Source organism: Lemur catta, chromosome 14 (genome assembly GCF_020740605.2).
Source record: "Lemur catta isolate mLemCat1 chromosome 14, mLemCat1.pri, whole genome shotgun sequence".
Taxonomy (NCBI): Eukaryota; Metazoa; Chordata; class Mammalia; order Primates; family Lemuridae; genus Lemur; species Lemur catta.
Window position 1 is genome coordinate 43284035 of NC_059141.1, and position 21114 is coordinate 43305148.

Sequence of the window (21114 nt, forward strand, 5' to 3'; positions counted from 1 at the left end):
CTGACTCAACATTCATTCTTTGCTGTGAATCCTTACCAAGTCTTTCTCCCGTTTACCTGGTTTCTTCCAATTTTATTCTAATTCTCCAGGCTACCTGTGGACTAATTTGCCTTCTGACAACTTGCTTAGTTCTGCTTCTCCAACTGCTGTACACCTCCTAGCAGCTGCTTAGCGTATGGTCACTGAGTCTTCATCCTAGCCCCATTCTCTGAGATTTGGATCATTTCGATGGATTAAGAAGTATCTAACTCCACCAGTGTCCACATTGCTTGTGATTCACAGGCACTGTTTTCCCTATCCTGATTCCTTGCTAGTTTCACTTGAGCTGCTACAAGCCACATCCTGCCACAATACCCTTAAATTGACCATTCTATTATGGCTGATTTTGGTTAGGGTATACTCTGTAAAATGCTATGGGGAGCCTGTGGACAAAAAGCATTAATATAATATCATACCTAGTATATAAAGTCATTACTTGCTTCTGTACTTTTTTGGCTATAGATAACTATCCAAAAATCCTAAAGGATCTTACACAGGATGTATATAGGCACTGAGACTGTAATAGTGAAACAGGACAGACAACAATCCTGCTTTAATAGATTCAACTTTCTACTCACATTCTAATTGGAGGAGGAGACACAAAACAAATAAGAACAGCAGGCCGTGGTTAAGTACTATGCAGAGAACTGAAATAGGATGACTCAGGCATTCCTATTTCAGCCTACGTGGCTAGGTGAGAGTGGGCAATAAATGAAGAATGGACCATGACATCTGAATAGCATTAAAACACCAATGTAGGGAAGATAGTTGCTCATTCTGGGAGCAGGGAACAGCAAAAGCAAAGACCCTAAGGCATAAAGTAGCATGACATGTTCACAGGAAGAGAAAAAAGGCCAATATGGCTGAAGCTTAATGGGCCAGAAGGATAGTGATATAAGGTAAATTTGCCGAGGAAAGCAGGGCTTTGTGGGCCAAGGTGAAATTTAATTCAAAGTGCAAGGAAAGCCACTGGAGTGGGTTTTAAGCAGTCCTCTTGTTTATGTACTCAAAAGGCCAATCTCTTTGCTATGCAGATAACAGAGTATATAACAGGTCAAGAACAGAAATAGGAAAATTTATTAGAAGACTTGCAGTAGCACAGATGAGAGATGATGATTGCCTGGAACAGGAAGGTGATGGAGATGGAGAGGTACGTAGATTCAGGAAGTTAGGAAGTAGAACTGACAGGACTTAATGACAAAGAAAAGAGAAGCCAAGGATAACTCATAGGTTTTTGACTTGAGTAACTGGGGGAGAATGATGTAATTCTGTAATTTAGTGAGATGGGGAAGGCTATCAAAAATACTGGTTTAGAGGGAGGAAAATCGAGAGTAGCAATTTATAGTTGGAAGAACTATTACAGATCATTTAATCACTTTATTCTAGAGAGAAGTAAACACTAGCTCAAACTTGTTCATGTGACTTGCCAAAAATGACCAAGTACCAGTACATTCTGGAAGAGCCACTGCCTCACTTTACCAAGGATTATTACCTTCTTAGTGCCACAGACCCCTTTAGCAATCTGATGAACCTTGGATTCAAAATGTTTTAGTTTTATATATACATATATAATACTAAATATATACATAGACACACAATTTTACTGAAATACAGTTATCAGAATAGTAAAAAAGGATGTGGTTTGGTAACAAAATATCCTAGCAATCTAATAGCTACCATAATTTCAAAGCAAGGATGAGTGATGTAAGCAACATTTCAAGATAGCTGTAGCAAATTTAATATGATAGGAAAATATCTATGATTGACAAAAGTTACAAGTACTAATGTTACTGGGGTTTGTTTCCTTCTTTCATATTCAAGGACATGTTTTATTTCGGGTAAAGTTTAGTGAAAAAATATATAACTTTTTGCCAAGTTCATGAACACTCTGGAAGCCATCAGGGACATCTAATTTGTGGACCCTAGGCTGAGCCCCTCATTAAAACCCTGATTGTCCCCCACCCCACATTATTACAACACCCTTGGGACTGATCACTGTGCCTCCATTATTTCCTGAAACTCATCCTCCATTTTGATGAAAGACCACAAAGGCCAATCTAATGAGGACTCTTCCCTGCTTAAGCCCTTGTAAGGGTTCTTACAGCCTAGGGGATAAAGGATAAAGTCCAAATGCCTTACTATGGCATTGAAGGCCACAGTCTCCAAACTGCTGCTCCACTGCACCTGGTACTTTCAAGCTTTCCTGTACTTTGTGCGCACATTCTCTCTCTCTCTCTCTGGATTATAATTTGTCTTATAAAACTCTACTAGTATAAGACCCTACCAAAGAATCATCTTTCTAAAGCATCTGATTCCATTCTCCCAAACAGAGCAATCTCCGTATGAACTTTGAACTTCGTCAAAATCAGTAAAGGTTTTTGCACAGCATAGTACCCCAGGCTGTGGTCATTCTCTACACATAGAATCTTTTTCCCATAAATGACAGTATTCTTAAATTCAGTGATCTCTCCATTGCAAAAGGCTATCTTGAATATTTGGGCTGGATTTTTATTGATATAAAAATGATATTTCATGCCTCCACTGTGGAGAGTTTATAAAGGGATTTCATATATTTGGGTTTAATTCTCTTAATAATCCCATAAAGATAAGCAGTCTAATGTATTACTCTTAATTTGTAGGTGAGGAAACAAAAGACCAGTGAGATAAACTGAATTGCCCAGATCTAATCATTTGTAGAGCTGGAGCTGGAATCAGAAACCCCAGCCTTTTTGGTGCAGTGATTAGTGTGAAATCACCTGGCCAATATGGCAGGCCCAAGATGGATGAATACAAAGCCTGAGAGTTTCCTCCAAGAAGCTTTTCAACATACGACTAATATGACCCTATTATTGAAAGGCTTTTCATTATAGTAGCACAAGATCTATAATAGAATTACATCAACTCCTTAATTTTTAAAAATATAACTGATCTTCCCTATTTCTGCTAGGATTTTTAATTACATTGTTCCTATTAGTCTAGACCTCTGAAATGAAAGCTTCTTGTAAACACTTGCTAAATATTACCCAACTTACTAGAGGTTATTATTTCTATCTGCAGAAATGAAAGTGACACAATATTTTAAAAGACATCTCAAGGATATACCAAATTAAAATTTTCAGATAAAAAACTAAGAATTCTTGAGATATGTTATTCTGCTAATTCGTATGAATTTTAATCAAGTTGTTGAGATGTTTTTAACGTGATTTTCACGTTACAATCTGGCTATGTATTTAGTTTATCAACAATTCTCTTTTATGAAATATGAAGTTTATAGAAAACTAAGTTTTCAAGACGGTGATGTAATACATACCACAGATAAACCTTCACATATGCAGCTAAAGCAAAAAAATTTCAGACATCCAAAATACCCTTAAATAGAATAAAAATAAATTGATGGTAGGTAAGGATAATGGAATATTACATAGAAGTGGAAATCAAGGACCCACAGTTACAAGTAAAAACAGAATAAATCTCAAAAATATAGTATTAAGTCCACGCACAATGGCTCAGGCCTGTAATCCTAGCTCTTTGGGAGGCCAAGGCAGGAGGATCACTTGAGGCCAGGAGTTCGAGATCAGCCTAGGCAACAGTGAGACCCTGCCTCTACAAAAAACAAAAAAATTAGCCAGGCGTGGTGGTGCATGCCTATGGTTCCCAGCTATTTGGGAGGTTGAAGCAGGAGGATTGCTTCAGCTCAGGAATTAGAGGTTGCAGTGAGCTATGACACCACTGCTCTGTAGCCCATGCAACAGAGCAAGATGCTGTCTTAAACAAAAGTATTTATAAAGTATTAAGTAAAGGAAGAGAAAAGGAGTGAAGGGCACAGAAAGTCTGGAAAGAAGTGTAAAAGAAGGATCCAGAGCTTTCTTTAGTGATTTTTAGCAAGGGGTACACGTTATTCCTTAGAACGAAGTATAAAAAAGGGTTGGGTGGTAAATGATATAAAGGAATTTCAAGGTAAGGAGAATGAAAATTCAAGGATTTAGAATTGGACAAGTATCCTGATCATCTTTTCAGGGTTTGAGCTGGGTGGGAACGAAAGTTTCATGGAGCAGAAATTCATAAACTTCAGAGTCTGTAATAACAACTTTGATTACTAAATCATATAGCTAATTATATATCTAATTACAGTAAGCTTGTTAAAATAATTACTGGGTCCTCTCAGAGATTCTTATTTAGATGGTCTGAGGTAGGAACTGCGAATCTACCTGTTCATTTAAGCAGCATCACAGGTGATTTGAATACAGGTTGCACAAACAATTTTGATATATATGGTATAAAGTCATTTTTGAGAATGCAAAAGAAACAAGGATGCAAATAGAGCTTTTAAACACATAGAAGATTGCCCCCCCCCTGCCCCCCAATCTGAAACAATAGGCCTGAGATAGATAAAGTCTTAGAAATGGGATGCAGAATCCAATGCCTGGGGTCTGTGAAAATGTAAAAATGTGTACAGTTTCTCCCCTGAAAAACTTAACTTAGTCTTTATTCTCTTCAACAGGAACTTAAAAGTATCCACATATTCTCACTAATACAGCAATATCCCTGTATTTAATAGTTGCTAATTTGGCAGGTAAGGAACTTTTTATCTGGATTTCCTTAATACTCAGTGAGACCAAAAATATATTCTTAGTGTGACATGGAAAAATTTATTAACGTCAGTGTACACAGTCTTCCTCCCTCTACTCATTTCACCTTCCTTAAGAATAAAGATTTGCTGAGACTGAGTTCCTCAACATAATAAAGAAACGATGGGAAGCAATCTTGTTGGCTGCTGTTTAGGAAGAAAGCTTTAGAGTTTGACAAGTGAGGAGCTACAGGGCAGCAAGAGAAATGGGGAGGAGAAAAGGGACTTGCAAAAAATATTAATGTGATTACGAATTAAATTCCCATTAATACTCTTTAAGGAGTAATAAAATTCCTTTTTAATTACTTCTCGTGTTAAACTATGCTTTTGATCAAGACTCAGTTCTGAACTTAGACCACGTGTGTGTCTGGATTACTTGGGATTATGTTCTGGCCATTAGTACTGCTTTTGTAAATTGCCTGTTGACATTCTTTACACATTTTTTTTCTATTGAGATTTATTTATTTTTAAATAAAATTTATTTTTTAAGGCAGTTTTAGGTTCACAGTGAAACAGCAGAAAGTACAGAGTTCCATTTACCCTGTCCCCGCACAGGAACGGCCTCCCCCAGCATCAACATCCCATATAAGAGTAGTACACATGCTACCACTGATGTACCTACATTGACACATTATTACCTTCCAAAGTCCATAGTTAGCATTAGGGTTCACTCCTGGTGGTGCACATTCCACTTCTTTAGACATACTGACATACTTACAATGACATGTATCCACCACTGTAATATTGTATAGTTTCACTGCCCTAAAAATCCTCTGTTCTCTCTGTCTTCCCTCCCCGTAACCCATGGTAACCATGAATCTTTATCTTTTTACAGTCTCTTAAAGTTTTGCCTATTCCAGGATGTCATACAGTCAAAATTATACAGTATGCAGCCTTTTCAGATTGGCTTCTTTCAGTTAGTAATATGAATTTAAGGTCCTCCATGTCTTTTTATGGCTGGATAGCTCATTTTTTTCTAGAATATTCCATTGTCTAAAGGTACCATAATTCATTTACCCATTCACCTACTGAAAGACTTCTCTGGTTACATCTCTGGTTACTTTTGGCAATTATAAATAAAGCTGCTATAAACAACTGTGTGCAGGTTTTTGTGTGGATATAAGTTTCAATTCATTTGGGCAATGCAATTGTTGGATCAAATGGTTAAGAGTATATTTAGTTTTGTTAGAAACTGCCAACAGTCTTTCAAAGTGGCTGTGCCATTTTGCATTCCCACCAGCAATGAATGAATTTCTAATGTATTACATTCTAGCCAGCATTTGGTACCACATGTGTTCTGGATTTTGGCCATTCTAATAGGTGTGTAGTGGCATCTCACTGTTGCTTTAATTTGCATTTTCCTGATGACCTGAGGTGAAGCCTCTTTTCCATATACTTACTTGCCATCTATATATCTTCTTTGATGAGACAGCTGCTGTGATTTTTTGGCCAATATTTTAATCGGATTGTTTATATTCTTATTGTTGAGGTAAAAGAATTCTTTGTATATTTTGAATGACAGTTCTTTATCAAATATATCTTTTGCAAATATTTTCCTCTAAGACTGTGGCTCGCTTTTTATTCTCTATATAGTGTCTTTTGTAGAGAAAAAAAATTTAACTTTAATGAAATTGGCTTATCAATTCAATCTTTTATGAACTGTGCATTTGATGTAGTATCTAGAAAGTCATTGCTAAACTCACGATCATCTAGATTGTCTCCTAACTTATCTTCTATAAGTTTTGCAGTTTTACTTTTCACATTTAGGTCTGTGACCCATTCTGAGTAGAATTTTGGTGAAAGGTGAAAGGTCTATATCTAGATTTATTTTTTTGCACGTGAATGTCAAGTTATTCCAACATTTTTTTAAAAGACTGTATCTTTTCTCCATTGTATTGCCCTTACTCCCCTTTGTCAAAGATCAGTTGACTACATTTATATGGGTCTATGTCTGGGCCCTATTCTGTTCCATTGATCTATCTGTCTGTCCTTTCACTAGTACCACACTGTCTTGATTACTGCAGTTTTATAGTAAATCTTGAAATTAGGTAGTATTGGTTCTCCAACTTTGTTTTTCTCCTTCAATGCTTTGTTGGCTGCTCTTTTGCCTCACCCTATAAACTTTAGGATCACCAGCCTGGGCAACATAGTGAGACCCCCATCTCTACAAAAAAAGTAAAAAAATCAGCTGGTCATGGTGGTATGCATCTGTAGTCCCAGCTACTCAAGAGTCTCAGACAGGAGGATCACTTGAGCCCAGAAGTTGGAGGTTGCAGTGAGCTATGATGATGAGCCTGCAATCCAGCCTAAGCAACAGAGTGAGACCCTGTGTTTCCAAAAAAAAAGCAAAGCAAAACACTTTAGGATCAGTTTGTTGATATCTACAAATAACTTCATGGGATTTTTTATTGGGATTACATTAAATCTATAGATTAAGTTGGGAAGGACTGACATCTTCATGATATCTGGTTTTCCCATCCATGAACAAGGAATATTTCTCTATTTAATTCTTCTGATTTCTTTCATCCATTTTGTAGGTTTCCTCACATAGAACTTGTACATATTTTGTTACATTTATGCCTATGAATTTGATTTTGGTGGGTCCTAATGTAAATGGTATTGTCAAATTCTACTTGTTTAGTACTGGTAAATAATAAAGCAAATGAGTTTTATATATTAATGTAGTATCTTGCAAACTTGTTATAATAGCTTATTAGTTCCAGGAGTATTTTTGTTGATTCTTTTGGATTTTCTATATAAATAATCACGTCATCTGTGAATAAAGACAGTTTTACTTCTTCCTTCACAATTTATGTATCTTTAATTTCTTTTTCTTGTCTTATTGTATTAGCTATGACTTCTAAATGATGCTGAAAAGCAATGGTGAGAGTGGACATCCTTACCTTGTGCCTGATTTTAGTGGGAAAGCTTCATGTTTCTCACTATTAACTATTATATGACATTAGCCGAAGGTTTCATGTAGATGTTCTTAATCAAGTAGAGGAAATTCCTCTCTATACCTAGTTTGCTGAAAGTTTTTATAATGAATCAGCGTTGCATTTTGTCAAATGTTTTATCTGCTTCTATTGATATGATCATGTGATTTTTCTTCTTTAGCCTGTTGATGTGATGGATTACATTAATTGATTATCCAGTGTTAAACTAGCCTTGCATATCCAGGATAAATCCCACCTGGTTGCGGCACAAAATATTTCATACATTGTTGGATTCAATTTGCTAATATTTTATTAAAGAGTTTTACATCTGTGTTCATGAGAGATATTAGTCTATAGTTTGCTTTTCTTATAATATGTTTGTCTAGTTTTTTAGTTAGAGATATGCAGGCCTCACAGAATGAGTGTTTCTATATTCTGAAAGAGACTGTGGAGGATTGGTATAATTTCTTCCTTAAACATTTGGTAGAACTCACCACTGAACCCATCTGGGCCTGGTGCTTTCTGTTTTGGAAGATTATTCATGATAGATTTAACTTTTTTGCTGGATATAAACCTATTGAGATTGTCTATTTCCTCTTGTATGAGTTTTGGCAGATTGTATCTTTCAAAGAATTGGTCCATTTCATCTAGATTATCAAACTTGTGGGCACAGAGTTGGTCATAATATTCTTTCATTATCCTTTTAATGTCCATGGGCTCTATAGTGATATCCCCTTTCATTTCTGATATTAGTGTCCTCTCTCTCTCTTTTTTTTTTTTTTAGTTATTCTGGCTAAAAGATTATTGATTTTATTAATCTTTTAAAGAATCACCTTTTGGTTTTGTTGACTTTTCTCTATTGATTTCTATTTCATTGATTCTTCCTCTAATTTTTATTATTATTATTTTTCTCCTGCTTACTTTAAATTGAATTTCCTCCTTTTTCTAGTTTCCTAAGGTGGAACCTTAGATTATTGATTTCTGATCTTTCATCTTTTCTAATAAATTCAATGCTATAAATTTCCCTCTAAGCACTGGTTTCACTGCATCCCACAAATATTCAATGCAATATAAAGCTGTATTTTCATTTTCTTGAAAATATTTTAAAATTTTCTTAAGATGTCTTCTTTGACCCATGTGTCATTTAGAAGTATGGTATTTAATTTTCCAAGCATTTGGGGATTTTTCAGCTATCTTTCTGTTACTGATTTCTAATTTAATTTTATTGTGGCCTGAGAGCAGAGATTGTATGATTTCTATTCTTTTAAGTTTGTTAAGGTTTGTTTTACGAACCCAAATGAGGTCTATCTTGGTAAATGTTTCATGTAAGCTTGAGAAGAATGTGTAATCTGCTGTTATTTGGTGAAGTAGTCTATAGATGTCAACTATATCCAGTTGATTGATAGTGTTATTGAGTTCAACTTTGTCCTTATTGATTTTCTGTCTGCTGGAGTTGTCCATTTCTGATAGAGGTGTTTTAAAGTCTCTAATCATAATCCTGTTTTCATATATTTCTCCTTGCAGTTCTATCAGTTTTTCCCTCACATATTTTGATGCTCTGTTGATAGGCACAAGCACAGTAAGGACCATCATATCTTCTTGTAGTATTGATCCATTTATCATTATGTAATGCCCCTCTCTACCCCTGATAACTTTCAGTGCTCTGAAGTCTGCTCTGTCTGAAATTAATATAGCTACTTTCACTCTCTTTTGATTAATGTTAACAAGGCATATCTTTCTCCATTCATTTAGTTTTAATCTTTACGTATCTTTGTATTTAAAGTGGGTTGCTGGAAGATAACATATAGTTGGAGCTTGATCCACTCTGCTAATTTCTGTCTTTTAATTGATGCTTAAAGCGATTATTGATATAGCTGGCTAAACAACTTGCATATGTGTTACTGTTTTCTATTTGTTGCCCTTGTTCTTTATTCCTATTTTTGTCTTCCACACTTTTTCTACCTTTCATGGTTTTAACTGAACTTTTTTTTTTTTTTTGAGACAAAATCTTGCTTTGTTACCTGGGCTACAGTATAGTGGTGTCATTACAGCTTACCTCAAAATCCTGGGATCAAACAATCCTCCTGCCTCAGCCTCCCGAGTAGCTGCAACTAAAGGCATATGTCACCACATCCAGCTAATTTTTCTTTTTAATTTATTATAGAGACAGAGTCTCCCTATGTTGCCCAGGTTGGTCTCAAACTCCTGGCCTCAAGAGATCCTCCCACCTTGGCCTCCCAAAGTGCTAGGAATAGAGGCATGAGTCATTGTACCCGACCCCTAATTGAACATTTTATATGATTCCATTTGTCTCTTATTTTGACATATCAAAAAATGAGTTGACCCTTAAACAACATGGGTTTGAACTGCATGAGTCCATATATACATGGATTTTTTTCATATTTTTCTCCTTGCTTTTTAGTTAAGTTTCTATTGTGACAGCCTCAGTCTCAGAGGTTTTTTTCCACCACATTAGTCCACCACACTTATGAACCCATAAAAGACATTCTTCATTCCTATTGAATGTTCTTGATCTATAGCATTTCTTCTTTATTCTTTCTTAAAATTTCATTGCTCCACTTACATTATCCATCTATCCTTATACACTGTCTACTTTTCCCATTTAAGCCATTAGCATATTAATTATAGTTTTTTTAAATTCCTAGTCTGATAATTCCAATATTCCTGACATATCTGACTATGGTTCTGATGTTTGTTCAGTCTCTTGAAACTATGGTTTTTATCTTTTACTATGCCTTGTAATTTTTTGCTGAAATGTAGACATAATATACTAAGTAAAAAAAAAAAAAACAAAACTACAGTTTAGGCCTTTAGTAATGTAGTGGTAAGGAGCAGGGGGAGGGCAAGCATTCTCCTGTCCCATTATTAGGTCTCAGTCTTTGGTGAGCCTGCGCCCCTGGAGTGGCCTTTCACCAGTGTTTCTCAGGTTTTTTCCTCCCTTCAGATGGGACAGGATAACTAGAGAGGGCAGGAGTCGTTTACTTCCCTTCTCGCAAGTTGAAGGATAGAGGGAGCTGGAGTTGGGTATTTCCTTTTCACCACATGGAAAGATAGAGTTGGCTGGAGTTGGGTATTTCCCATCTTCTCCTGAGTAACTTCTCCTGAGGAGAGGCCTTGTTAAGAAGAGAAAGCCCTGGTGTATTTCCAAATGATTCCTTCCGCCCTTCTCCTCTTGGAAGCATGAGGGGATTTTTCTCTGGTATCTACTGTGAGAACCTAATAGAACTCCAGGAGGAAAAACCCACAAAAGTGTGGGGGCCCCCTATGACTGGGGCTCCCTGGAATTTCTATGTCTGAGTTGTCCACATTGAGCCTCCAGCAATTCCTCAATTACAGCTCAGGTTTTCCTATCCTAGCGCTGGTTCCCTCAGAGGTCTCCGCTCTAGTAGTGATTTTCTGTTCCTGCCTGTCAGTCTCTCCAGTTTTAGGGGCAGTAGTTTGCCCTGTGACTTTACTTCTCTGAGGGATCTAAGAAGTGTTGCTTATTCTTCAGTTTGTTCAGCTTTTTACTTGTTGTTGGGACCAAGTGGTGACTCCTAAGATCCTTACGTGGTGGACTAGAAACTGGAAGTCTTCAGAGATTTGTTTTCAATTAATGCTTTTTAAGAATGCTTTGCATATTAAGACAGGTACAAAAGACCAGGGAAAAAATCTTTGTCAAGTTTTACAAGTTTTTTTTTCCAGTTTGTCCTTTGTCTTACAATCTTTTATGTACTGTTTTTGGAGGCAAATGAGTTTTGAATTTTTATGTAATCAAATCTATGATTATGGTTTCTGATTTTCTGACAGAAAGGTCTTTTCACTACCAAGATTATAACATTTTCACGTTTTCTTCTGTACTTTTATAGTACTTTCAGTTTTTACGTTTACATTTCTTATCCATCACAAATTATTTTTTTCTTCAGTTTTTATTAAATGGCCGGATGGTTGTCACAACATCATTTACTGAATAATTCCATCATGTCCCAAAAACTGTAAAATGCCATCTTTATCCTAGACTAAACACTATTAATAATTGGGTCTGTTTCTGGACTCTACTTTGGGGGGAAAAAAAAAAAAACAAGTAGGAACAGAGATTGTCTGTGAAGGGAACTGGGTAGCTAGAGACAGGGTAGGAAAAATACTCAACTTTTCACTGTTTCCTTTTTGAATTTTATTCCATGTGCTTCGAATTACCGCTCAAAAACATCAATAAAAAATTTTTAAGTTCTGCTTATTAGACATGATGGAATTATCAAATATTTCAGATTTAGCAAATTATACTATAAACACCATATGCACCTGAATACCTGAAATCATAAATCTATCTTGAGTTTAAAACTGATAACTATGATTTAATTAATTCTATTTTAAATGAGTAATGACAGTACCTCAACTATGTCTTGACTAGATGTTTCTCTGCCACTTAACATGATCTAACACAAAACCATCTTTTACCCTGAAGGGGGGAAAAAATCTTTTTCTGTTTAAATCCTTAAATACGATAGTTGAGGCTACTACCTCAAATATATTAATATAAGAACCTCAGATAATGTCAATTCCTTACTGCATGTCTTTCCTAGATTCAACCATCACAGATGTATTTTGCTTTTCTCATTGTTGGCTAGTAACTATCTTTTTCTGTCAATACCTATAGTGAATACTTAATCAGATTCTAATCTTTCTATTCTATTGCAATCTCATCATTGTATTTTCAATATTATTTCTTAATAATTCAATTTCAATGTCAGATGCCAAACTTGACCTCTGTCATAACCATAATACCATAAGCAGACCGCCTGAGAGAATAGAGGTATTCACCTAGCAGCAGACGCAAAAAGAACAGCTTTCTTCTGTTAATTCAGTCTTTTTAAGATACTCTCACTCCCACTATTTTCTAAACAACTATTAAAGATGTAATCATTTAGTAATTTTAGCCTTTCTCCAAATAAAAATATTTTCAAGCCATTGAAAATACTTTCCCAGTAGAAATGGTAAAGTGACTTAATATTCAGTCTTATTAGCATATTCATTAATAATTACATAGATTAGATATTATCTCTGGACCCTGTAATTCTGCTCTCACTATCTCCTCTCTAGGTACTTTCCCACTGTCTGCTGATTTGCTAATAAATGAACTCCTTTAACATGTAGAAGAGGCGCGTATCCCCTAGGAAAACTAAGTAAAAATGTAGAAGAAAAAGCAATGTTTTTACTAGAGTCTAATTACCTTTAGGTTTTAAAATCCCTTACATTTGGTCATCATAACATAATCATTCCCATTCAACAGGAAACATACAGTGTGACTTGCCAAACATCACATTACCAGTGGTAGAAACAAGGTCTCCCGGGAGAATGTCCTTTGCCCGAAATATGCTACTTCCCACCATGATTCAACTCAATACCCAGAGAAGTAGTTGCAGAATACAATGAAGTACTCCACAGCACAATGGATGAGTATTGCTGACATATGTATGAAAACAAGTTCTGTACCTAAAGAAATAATTTTTTATCTTCTATATAAGACATGATAGAAAGTACTATATTTCCTTTTTTTCCAGTGCCCCTACAGCCTTAACCTTACACAGTGAGGCACTTATCTAATGGCCACCTATTAGCAGATCTCAACTGTCTAAGTCACAGTCCAACACACAGCAATTAAAAACACCCACCACTAACATCTGGGCACTTTTCAAGAGAAACTCTCCTCAGATGAGGTTGCTTTTACTTTAGATCAATTGTTCTCAACCATATCAGACTCAATGTGCCCCTTCCGTAAAATATTTTCCAACTTCTGCTTTACCACCTTGAAATGAAATTAATAATAATCTTCTTACAGACAATTTCAAATAAATCCATATAACCTCAATAAAATAAAAATGGAAAAGAGAAATGAAAATAATTTATAATAAGACAATATGTATTTCAATGCTGAGGCAAAACTACACTAAACGATTTAAAGAAGTAATTAGTAGCTGAATATTATAACTATGCATGCAAAACTATCTGCGATGAAATTTTCCAAAACTGTAAACAATTCTTGGTCAAGCTGTAAACAAAACAAATCTTCCTTCAATTTACACAACAGTTGCATGTGGAAACACACAGGGGAAAATTCAATCTCAGTTGAAACCATGACTTTATATGTAAAACGGAGGTTTTAAGCTCAACCAATTATAAATATTACATAAATGTCAGGCAAGATATTGCTCGGTCATGCAGGACATGGGGACATGCTTTGTTCAGAACTATCCCACACATTGCAAAAAGTATCGCCAACTCTGGACCTCAACCATCAAATGTTAGTAGTTAGTCCTAATCGTCACAACCACCAAAAAAAAAAACCAAAACCTTCCTAATTTCCCACTGGAGGGTAATTCCCATCTGGACCTGCTGCCTAAGAAACATTTCTACTATCTATCACAATGAAATGTAAAGAAGCTTGGGAAGCATGTATTAGATTTCCAATTCTGTTACCAGTGACCTACATGATCATTGCCCAGTGACTTAATATCTCTAAACTTCAGTTTCCAGGATATCAAAAGAGATTGAGGCCGGGCATGGTGGCTCATGCCTGTAATCCTAGCACTCTGGGAAGCTGAGGCGGGAGGATCGCTCAAGGTCAGGAGTTCAAGACCAGTCTGAGCAAGAGTGAGACCCCCGTCTCTACTAAAAATAGAAAGAAATTAGCTGGACAACTAAAAATATATAGAAAAAATTAGCCGGGCATAGTGGCACATGCCTGTAGTCCCAGCTACTCGGGAGGCTGAGGCAGGAGGATTGCTTGAGCCCAGGAGTCTGAGGTTGCTGTGAGCTATCCTGATACCACGGCACTCTAGCCCAGGCAACAGAGCAAGACTCTGTCTCAAAAACAAAAAACAAAAAACAAAAAAAAAACAGAGAGAGAATAAATACTACCTAGCTTTTTAGGTCATTACGATGACTCAACAACATGTGTGCACTAGGTGGTTTCCAACCCATGGCCTATCAGGATGTGAAAAAGGGGACTGTTCTAGGCAAACTGAACAAAATCAACAAAAAGTAACATTAATGTGGAAGAATCAGAAGATATAATAAGCACACAGAATGAAATTTAACACACAGCAGTGTAGGGACATTTCAGAGAACAGCCAGCCTATCTCAGCAACCTCTAAAGGTATAAATGTATTACGATTCAGTGAAATAATTAATATTCACAATGATGATCCCTAAAGTATGAACGCAAGAACGACATTTTTAAGAGATTTCCACTGCACACAGCTGAAATTTTTACAAGTTTGATACTTCAGAGAGTGACTGTATTTAATAAACATTCAAATTTTATTGGGCATTTACCCTATCCTAGGCTTGTAGTAGGAAAACACAAAGATATCTAATACACTACACGTGTCCTCAAATATTTTAACATACAGTAGATTAGACATGGGTAAAAGCAGAATAACATAGGTACTATTAATAAATAGAAATTCAAGTGATAAATTATGGTGGCCCACAGAAAACCATGAATAATTTTCACTGAGGAAAATTAAGAACATCTTCACGGCATAGGACACTGAAAAACAACGATTCTGACAGGTAGAGAATGGAGAGAAAAGTATTAAAGAAAAATGAAATCCAGGCAAAGGCACTGAGCATAAAAACATAGCTTGGTTCAGAGAAGAGAGGCAGGGAAAGGGTACATTGGTGGTTGTGGATAAAGACAGTAAAAACTGAAGCTGTACAGCTGTTCATGGAGGGATTTCAATAATATTCAAATGCATTTGAGTTTAATTGAGCAAGAGAGTTCTCCAGAAAACTGGTGCTTATGTGGCACACCTTATCTCCAATAATGCTGAATGGTCAAAAATAAATGATTCAGAATGAATGTAAGTTATCACTGGGATTCCTGAAATAAAAATATATATTCTCAACATAATAAGCAAATAGAACCTAACCCAAGAGCAGAAAGCAGCTTCTCAGCTTGCTTTTTAAATAATCGAAATATTACCAAATGTATTGACTCTGACAATTGAAAAGAACCCAGAATAATCTCTATATGTCCCTTGATTTTCTTCCAAGCAACTCAGAGCACTTCCTAAACATGTTATTTACCGGTGCCTCCCATCACCCTTGAAAAGCAAAAGGCAGGCTACAGTACTATTAACCTCTTTTTACTGAGAAACAAAAAGAATAAATTACAGTATGGTCACAAAATAAGCCATCATGTTTTCTAGGACTTTAATTAAAGGCTCCAAGCCCACATTTCATCTTTCATTCTTTGCACCATCCGAACGCTAGAATTATCTTTTACTGTTGTTGTCGCTGGAAAAGAAAGACCAAGACTAAACTTTAAAATCATTTTCCCAATTTGGTACTGCCACCAAAAAAATTAGAGTTTTAAAATTCTACTCTTTAGATGATATCTGCAAAAACAGTAAGGTGTTCACAGTAATCCAACTTCCCAAAAAACAGCTGTAAATTGCAGGACGGCCAGGAATCCTAGGCCCAGGTTTTACTTTGAATATCTGGCAGGCTCAGGGAAATACCAGAGATTTGTGTCTGTAAAATAGGCTTTACAGATGCTCTGACGAAAAGGTGTCCTAAGAGGCCTGAACAGTGGCATCACTACACCCGCGACTGCAAACGTGAAATCCAATGCTCTCCTCTGCCCCTCCCTGCATTGCACCATGCATCATGAGATTCTTGGCACACACTTCAGGCCTCTGCAAGGACCTCCTGCCTTTTCCTTTAAACATGCAGTACTCTTAAGTATGCCCTTCGGCCGGGCCTCCGTGAACAGGGGACCGGATGTGCCCAAGCACACCTCAACATCTTGGCTCTCCAAAATCTAGGGCCTAGTCCAGAGGATTTCATTGCACAGAGTTCCTGCTAATACCTTATTTTTCACACACTCATTGACAATCCCAATCCCCAATTCCCTTCCACAGCCTCTCACCACCAGGTGGGCGTCCCAAAGACCTAGAGGAGGAGGGTAAGGAAAGTTAGCGTGTAGTAACCCTGCGGCCGCGAGGCCGTCCAGCACCGGCCAGGGTCCCGCCGATCCGGCCCCCAGAGCCCGGCCGCCCGGCCCCGGCCCGGGCCAACGCGCCGCCGCCACCGCCGCCTATCAGCGGAGCGCAGGGGCGGGGCCGGCCGGCTCGGCTGCGGCTCGGCCGGCGGGCGGAGACGGGCGGGGGACCGACCGCCGCGCAACTCGGGCCGCCGCGCGCAGACAGCGGGCCCGGCTCCCGAGGGCGCCGGCGCGGCCCCGGGGAGCACGAGGAGCCGGCGAGCGCGCGGCCTGCCGTTGGCGGCCTGGTCCGCGGCGCTCAGCACCCACCCGCCCCGGAGGTGGGGCCCAAGCCCCCGGGAAGATGGTGTCCTGGATGATCTCCAGAGCCGTAGTGTAAGTGCGGCGCCCGGCGCCCGCAGCCTGCGCGAGGCTTGGGGGAGGTGTGGGCAGCGGAGGGGCCAGAAGGAAGGGGAAGGCCTGGGCCTGGGCGGGGGTGGGGTGGCCCGGCTTCGGGCCCTCTGCCTCCTCACCCGGGTCCACGTCGCTGCGGGGCTCCCTGCGGCGGGCGAGGGCCGGGCTGTGGCGGCGGCTGCGGCGGCGGCGGCTGCGGCGCGACCCGGCTGGGCTGCGTGCGGCTCGGCGCCCCTGCTCCGGCGGCGCTGGGTGGGCAGGCGCGCAGGGCGGGCGGCGCGCGCTCCCCACTCCTGCTCCCCGCGCTGCGCGGCACCGCCCTGCGGGCCCGGGAGCGGCGCGCCTCCCGGCGGCGCCCTGCGCAGGCTCGGCACACGCTGAGCGCAGGAGGCTCCGCGATCCTCCCGAGGATGCGGCGGCAGCGCCGAGCCTTTGTATCCCGCGGCTGACGGGTTGCGGTGTCTCTCTTGGCGGCTGGTTGCCATTCGGTCACGTGTGGTAGGAGGAGAGATTTGCCTAAAAACCGGAGACCTTTCCCAGCTCAGGATCCCTGGGAAAGGTCCCAGTTGACCCAAGATTTGCAGCTTACCGAGAAAGGAGACTAGTATTGAAAGGTGACATCCATCTCCGCCCAGATTCCCGAATTTGGCCCTGTCTTGGCGGAAATGTTTGTTAAGTGATTGAGAGGCTGCAGATGCTTGTTGGCCTTTGTTCAGAAGTATCAGTTCATTTCGTTGTTCTTTTACCAACAAGTGCTACAGGTTTGTAAAAAAAATTCTGAGTTGTGTTAACTCTGTAAAGGTATTTGAATAAAATTTAAACTGATTTCTTCCTATCCTCCTCATCTTACTCCCTTCTCCGTAAAGAAGAAAAAAGTCACCAAGTAAACAACGATTACATAGTTACAGCTAGGAGCCAGTGGATTCATTATTGATTCATGATCTCTGTAGAAGTGGTATTATTATATCAGTACCTTAATGAATGTATATGCGAGGCAGCAGGCTTCTCTGATTAGCTTTAGAATCTGGGAAAAATAACATTACCAGATTTTTTATTTCGATTTTAACTAGGGAGAAGCTGCTAAATTTTCTGAGTTTGAGTTTTATTTTGTCTGGACGTGAATCGCTTAGTATCCCTATTTAACCCGATTTGCAATATTGCATTCAAAATTTGTTGTTTGATTAAATGACAAACCATTTCTAGTTTTAAAGCCCCAGAGCTTCCTCTGTTCCTCTGTACAAAACAAAAAAAATCAAGAAATAAACAAAAATATACCTCTGATGCCTTCAGATTGTTTTTTAGCCCTTTCCAGGCCTCTGAGTCTGTCATTTACATAATCCAGGCATACCTTTCTTGACCTAGTAGATGTCTATCAACAGTTATGCCTGCATCTCTAAAATCAAGTGCTTCATTAAGAAGCTGTACTTTTTTTTTTTTTTTTTAACTCGCTGGGTTCCTTTGACCAGTTCTTCAGCTGATAGAAAATTGTAACGCACTGTGATTTAGTTTGCATTACTCAAATCAGATTTTTTGTTTTTTAATCATTGACCGTGACTGTGAATGTCTGTTCCGGGTGCTACCTCTAATACAAAGGTCAACAACACCGTAGTTGATCTTAATGGAACTGACAGTTCAGATACACAGATATCTTCAGTACAGACCAGAATGTCCAATCTTTTAGGGGTTACACCCAGTGTAACACTCAGTGTTAGACAAGGAAGGGATTATATCTGGTTGGAGAATCAGAAAAGACAAGGGAGATTACATTCAAATTGGGCCTTAAAGAATAGGCCAAATCTAGGCAGCCAAAGATGGAAAAGGAAAAGGATTCCAGATATAGGAATCAGTGTGAGCCAAAGCCCAAAGGAGGGAAAGCCCAGATTAGTTACAGTGGGTGTGAAGGACTGGGGAGAAAAAAAAAGCTGAAAAGATAGTCTGGGGCCTCTTTTCAAGGAAGAAGGGATAAATTTTATAAGGTAGCAACAGCTTTGCTTTGGGAGATTCTCTGCCCTTCTTGTGTGCAATGGTTGACAATGGAGAGACCTTGAAGCAAGGAGACCACTTAGGAGGCTACCTATGATAACTGGAGAGGGGAGTACAGCCTGCAGCACCAAAGCCTAAAGAATTTAATGTTTGAAGCAAAGGAAAGGAACCAAAAATGTGCGGAAGAGAAAAGGTCATGGAAAGACATGTATTTATCAAGTGTTAGGAAACTGTATCTCATGAGTCATTAAACATTAGCAAGTTAGAAACACACTCGTCAGAGAAGATAAGCATCATTCTGTTTTTCCCCTTTGCTCCTCAGTTAATCTGTCTGTAAACACAAAAGCAATCCTAGGAGCCACACAAACTTGAAAACTTTTTCACATCAGGAGATAGAATTTACTTACATGTTTTCTAACCCACTGAACCTGCCAGCCCCTCCTGACTGAGATCAGATTGTTCTCTCAGCATGAACCTCTGGTGGCATGAGCAAGGAACACAAAAATCCTCCATAAGCAGAGCTTCCTGTATGCACGAGGACTTTGTCCCCAGATCCTGCAGCATAACAGTGGGGGCAAGAGCACTGGCTTTGGAATCAGACCTGGATGCCACTTAATAACTGTGTGATCTTGAACAACATGCTAAACCAACCTGAGCTTCAGTCTCCTTGTCTTAAAATGGTTATATTAATATGTACCTCATAAGACTGTTGTAAAGATTAGTTTAACTGAAATGTGCCAAGTGTAGTACCTGGAATTTAGTATGCACTTAAAACATATATTAATATATAGTAGATATATACTTTTTTTTTAATGGGAGAGAGGAGTAAAATGGTGAAGGAAGAAATATCAGTGGACTGTCATCAGGAAACCTGGAATTCAGAACCGGCTTTGGTTATATTAACTGGCTGAATGACCTTAAAGCAGCCTCTTGGTATTGTAGACCTCAGTTTCTTTCTCAGTAGAGGCAAAGGAAATCTGGTAATACCCAACCTCTTGTGTCCAGCTCTAGCATTATGTGATGGTATGAAAGTATTTTTCATTATTTCGTCTGTTTAAAATCAAATAGAAAAAATAAGCCAGGCATGGTGGCCGGTGCCTATAGTCTCAGCTCTGGGGGAAGGGAAGTAATGAGGTGGGAGGATCGCTTGAGCCGAGGAGTTTGAGGTTGCAGTGCACTGTGACAATGCCACTGCACTAGCCCAGGCAGCAGAACAAGACCCTGTCTCAAAGACTAAATAAATTAAATTAAATTAACTTACTTAAACTTCACAGGTTAGATTGACAGATTAGTTAGCAATTTTTAAGGGATAGTAATCTCAGATTACCATGTGATATTACATGCATATCACCAGATGATACCCGTACCTCTCCTTCTGAAACATGAGTCTCACAAGCTGAGAGAGATCTCATTTTTTTCAACTTTTCTTAATTGATTTATATGATACAGCATTGTGATTAAGATCAGGACTAAAGCCTGAGTGCCTAAATTCAAATATCAGCTCTACCATTTATTGGTCATAACCTATGCCGTAGGATTAAACTCAGTCACAACCATAACATCCATAGTCCATCATCTGGCACATAGTAAGTATTCAATAACTGCCAGTAGTTGTTATGAGAACAAAGAAGAATATATTCCCCTAAAATCCCAGCATACAGAATAGTTAAGCTGTTTTCAGTTTACATTTTGTATTTCAGTCTCTTTGTGTGTAGGTTGCATAGTTGTAATTATAGTAAAGGTTTTATACTATTCTTTATTATCACATTGTAAGCATCTTCTATGTTGCTTTGAAATCTTGTTTAATACCTTCTATTTGATCAGGCCAGTAATCATAATTTTCCTAGCCATTCATCTGTTTTTAAATTTTGTGTTTAGTTTCTAATATTTCATTATTATAAGTAATGCTGCAATGCAATTATAATGTGACAGTGGACATCATTTACATATTTACATCATTTATATATTCTTTTAAAGTACATATTTCCTTAGGATAAATATAGGAGTATTTCTGAGTCAAATATCATGAATATTTTAATGACCATTGATATGAATTGCCAAATTGCTTTTCAAAAGGATGCTAATATTTCACATTGCCGCCAGCAATGTATGATTACTTTATCACA

At 38.5% G+C, this 21114-nt stretch overlaps 2 protein-coding genes across 2 annotated transcripts in view; one reads left to right on the top strand and one right to left on the bottom strand.

Annotated features, from left to right (window-relative positions):
* Positions 1–17141, bottom strand: part of JMJD1C (jumonji domain containing 1C) — a 313120-nt gene extending 295979 nt beyond the window's left edge. The window contains exon 1 of the mRNA XM_045568265.1: positions 17125–17141. The gene's annotated coding sequence lies outside the window, so the exon portion shown is untranslated. The remainder of the gene's footprint in view (positions 1–17124) is intronic.
* REEP3 (receptor accessory protein 3) overlaps positions 16770–21114 on the top strand; it is an 88789-nt gene continuing 84444 nt past the window's right edge. The window contains exon 1 of the mRNA XM_045568270.1: positions 16770–16987. Coding sequence (XP_045424226.1) covers positions 16956–16987 — 32 coding nt within the window. The 5' untranslated portion in view covers positions 16770–16955. The remainder of the gene's footprint in view (positions 16988–21114) is intronic.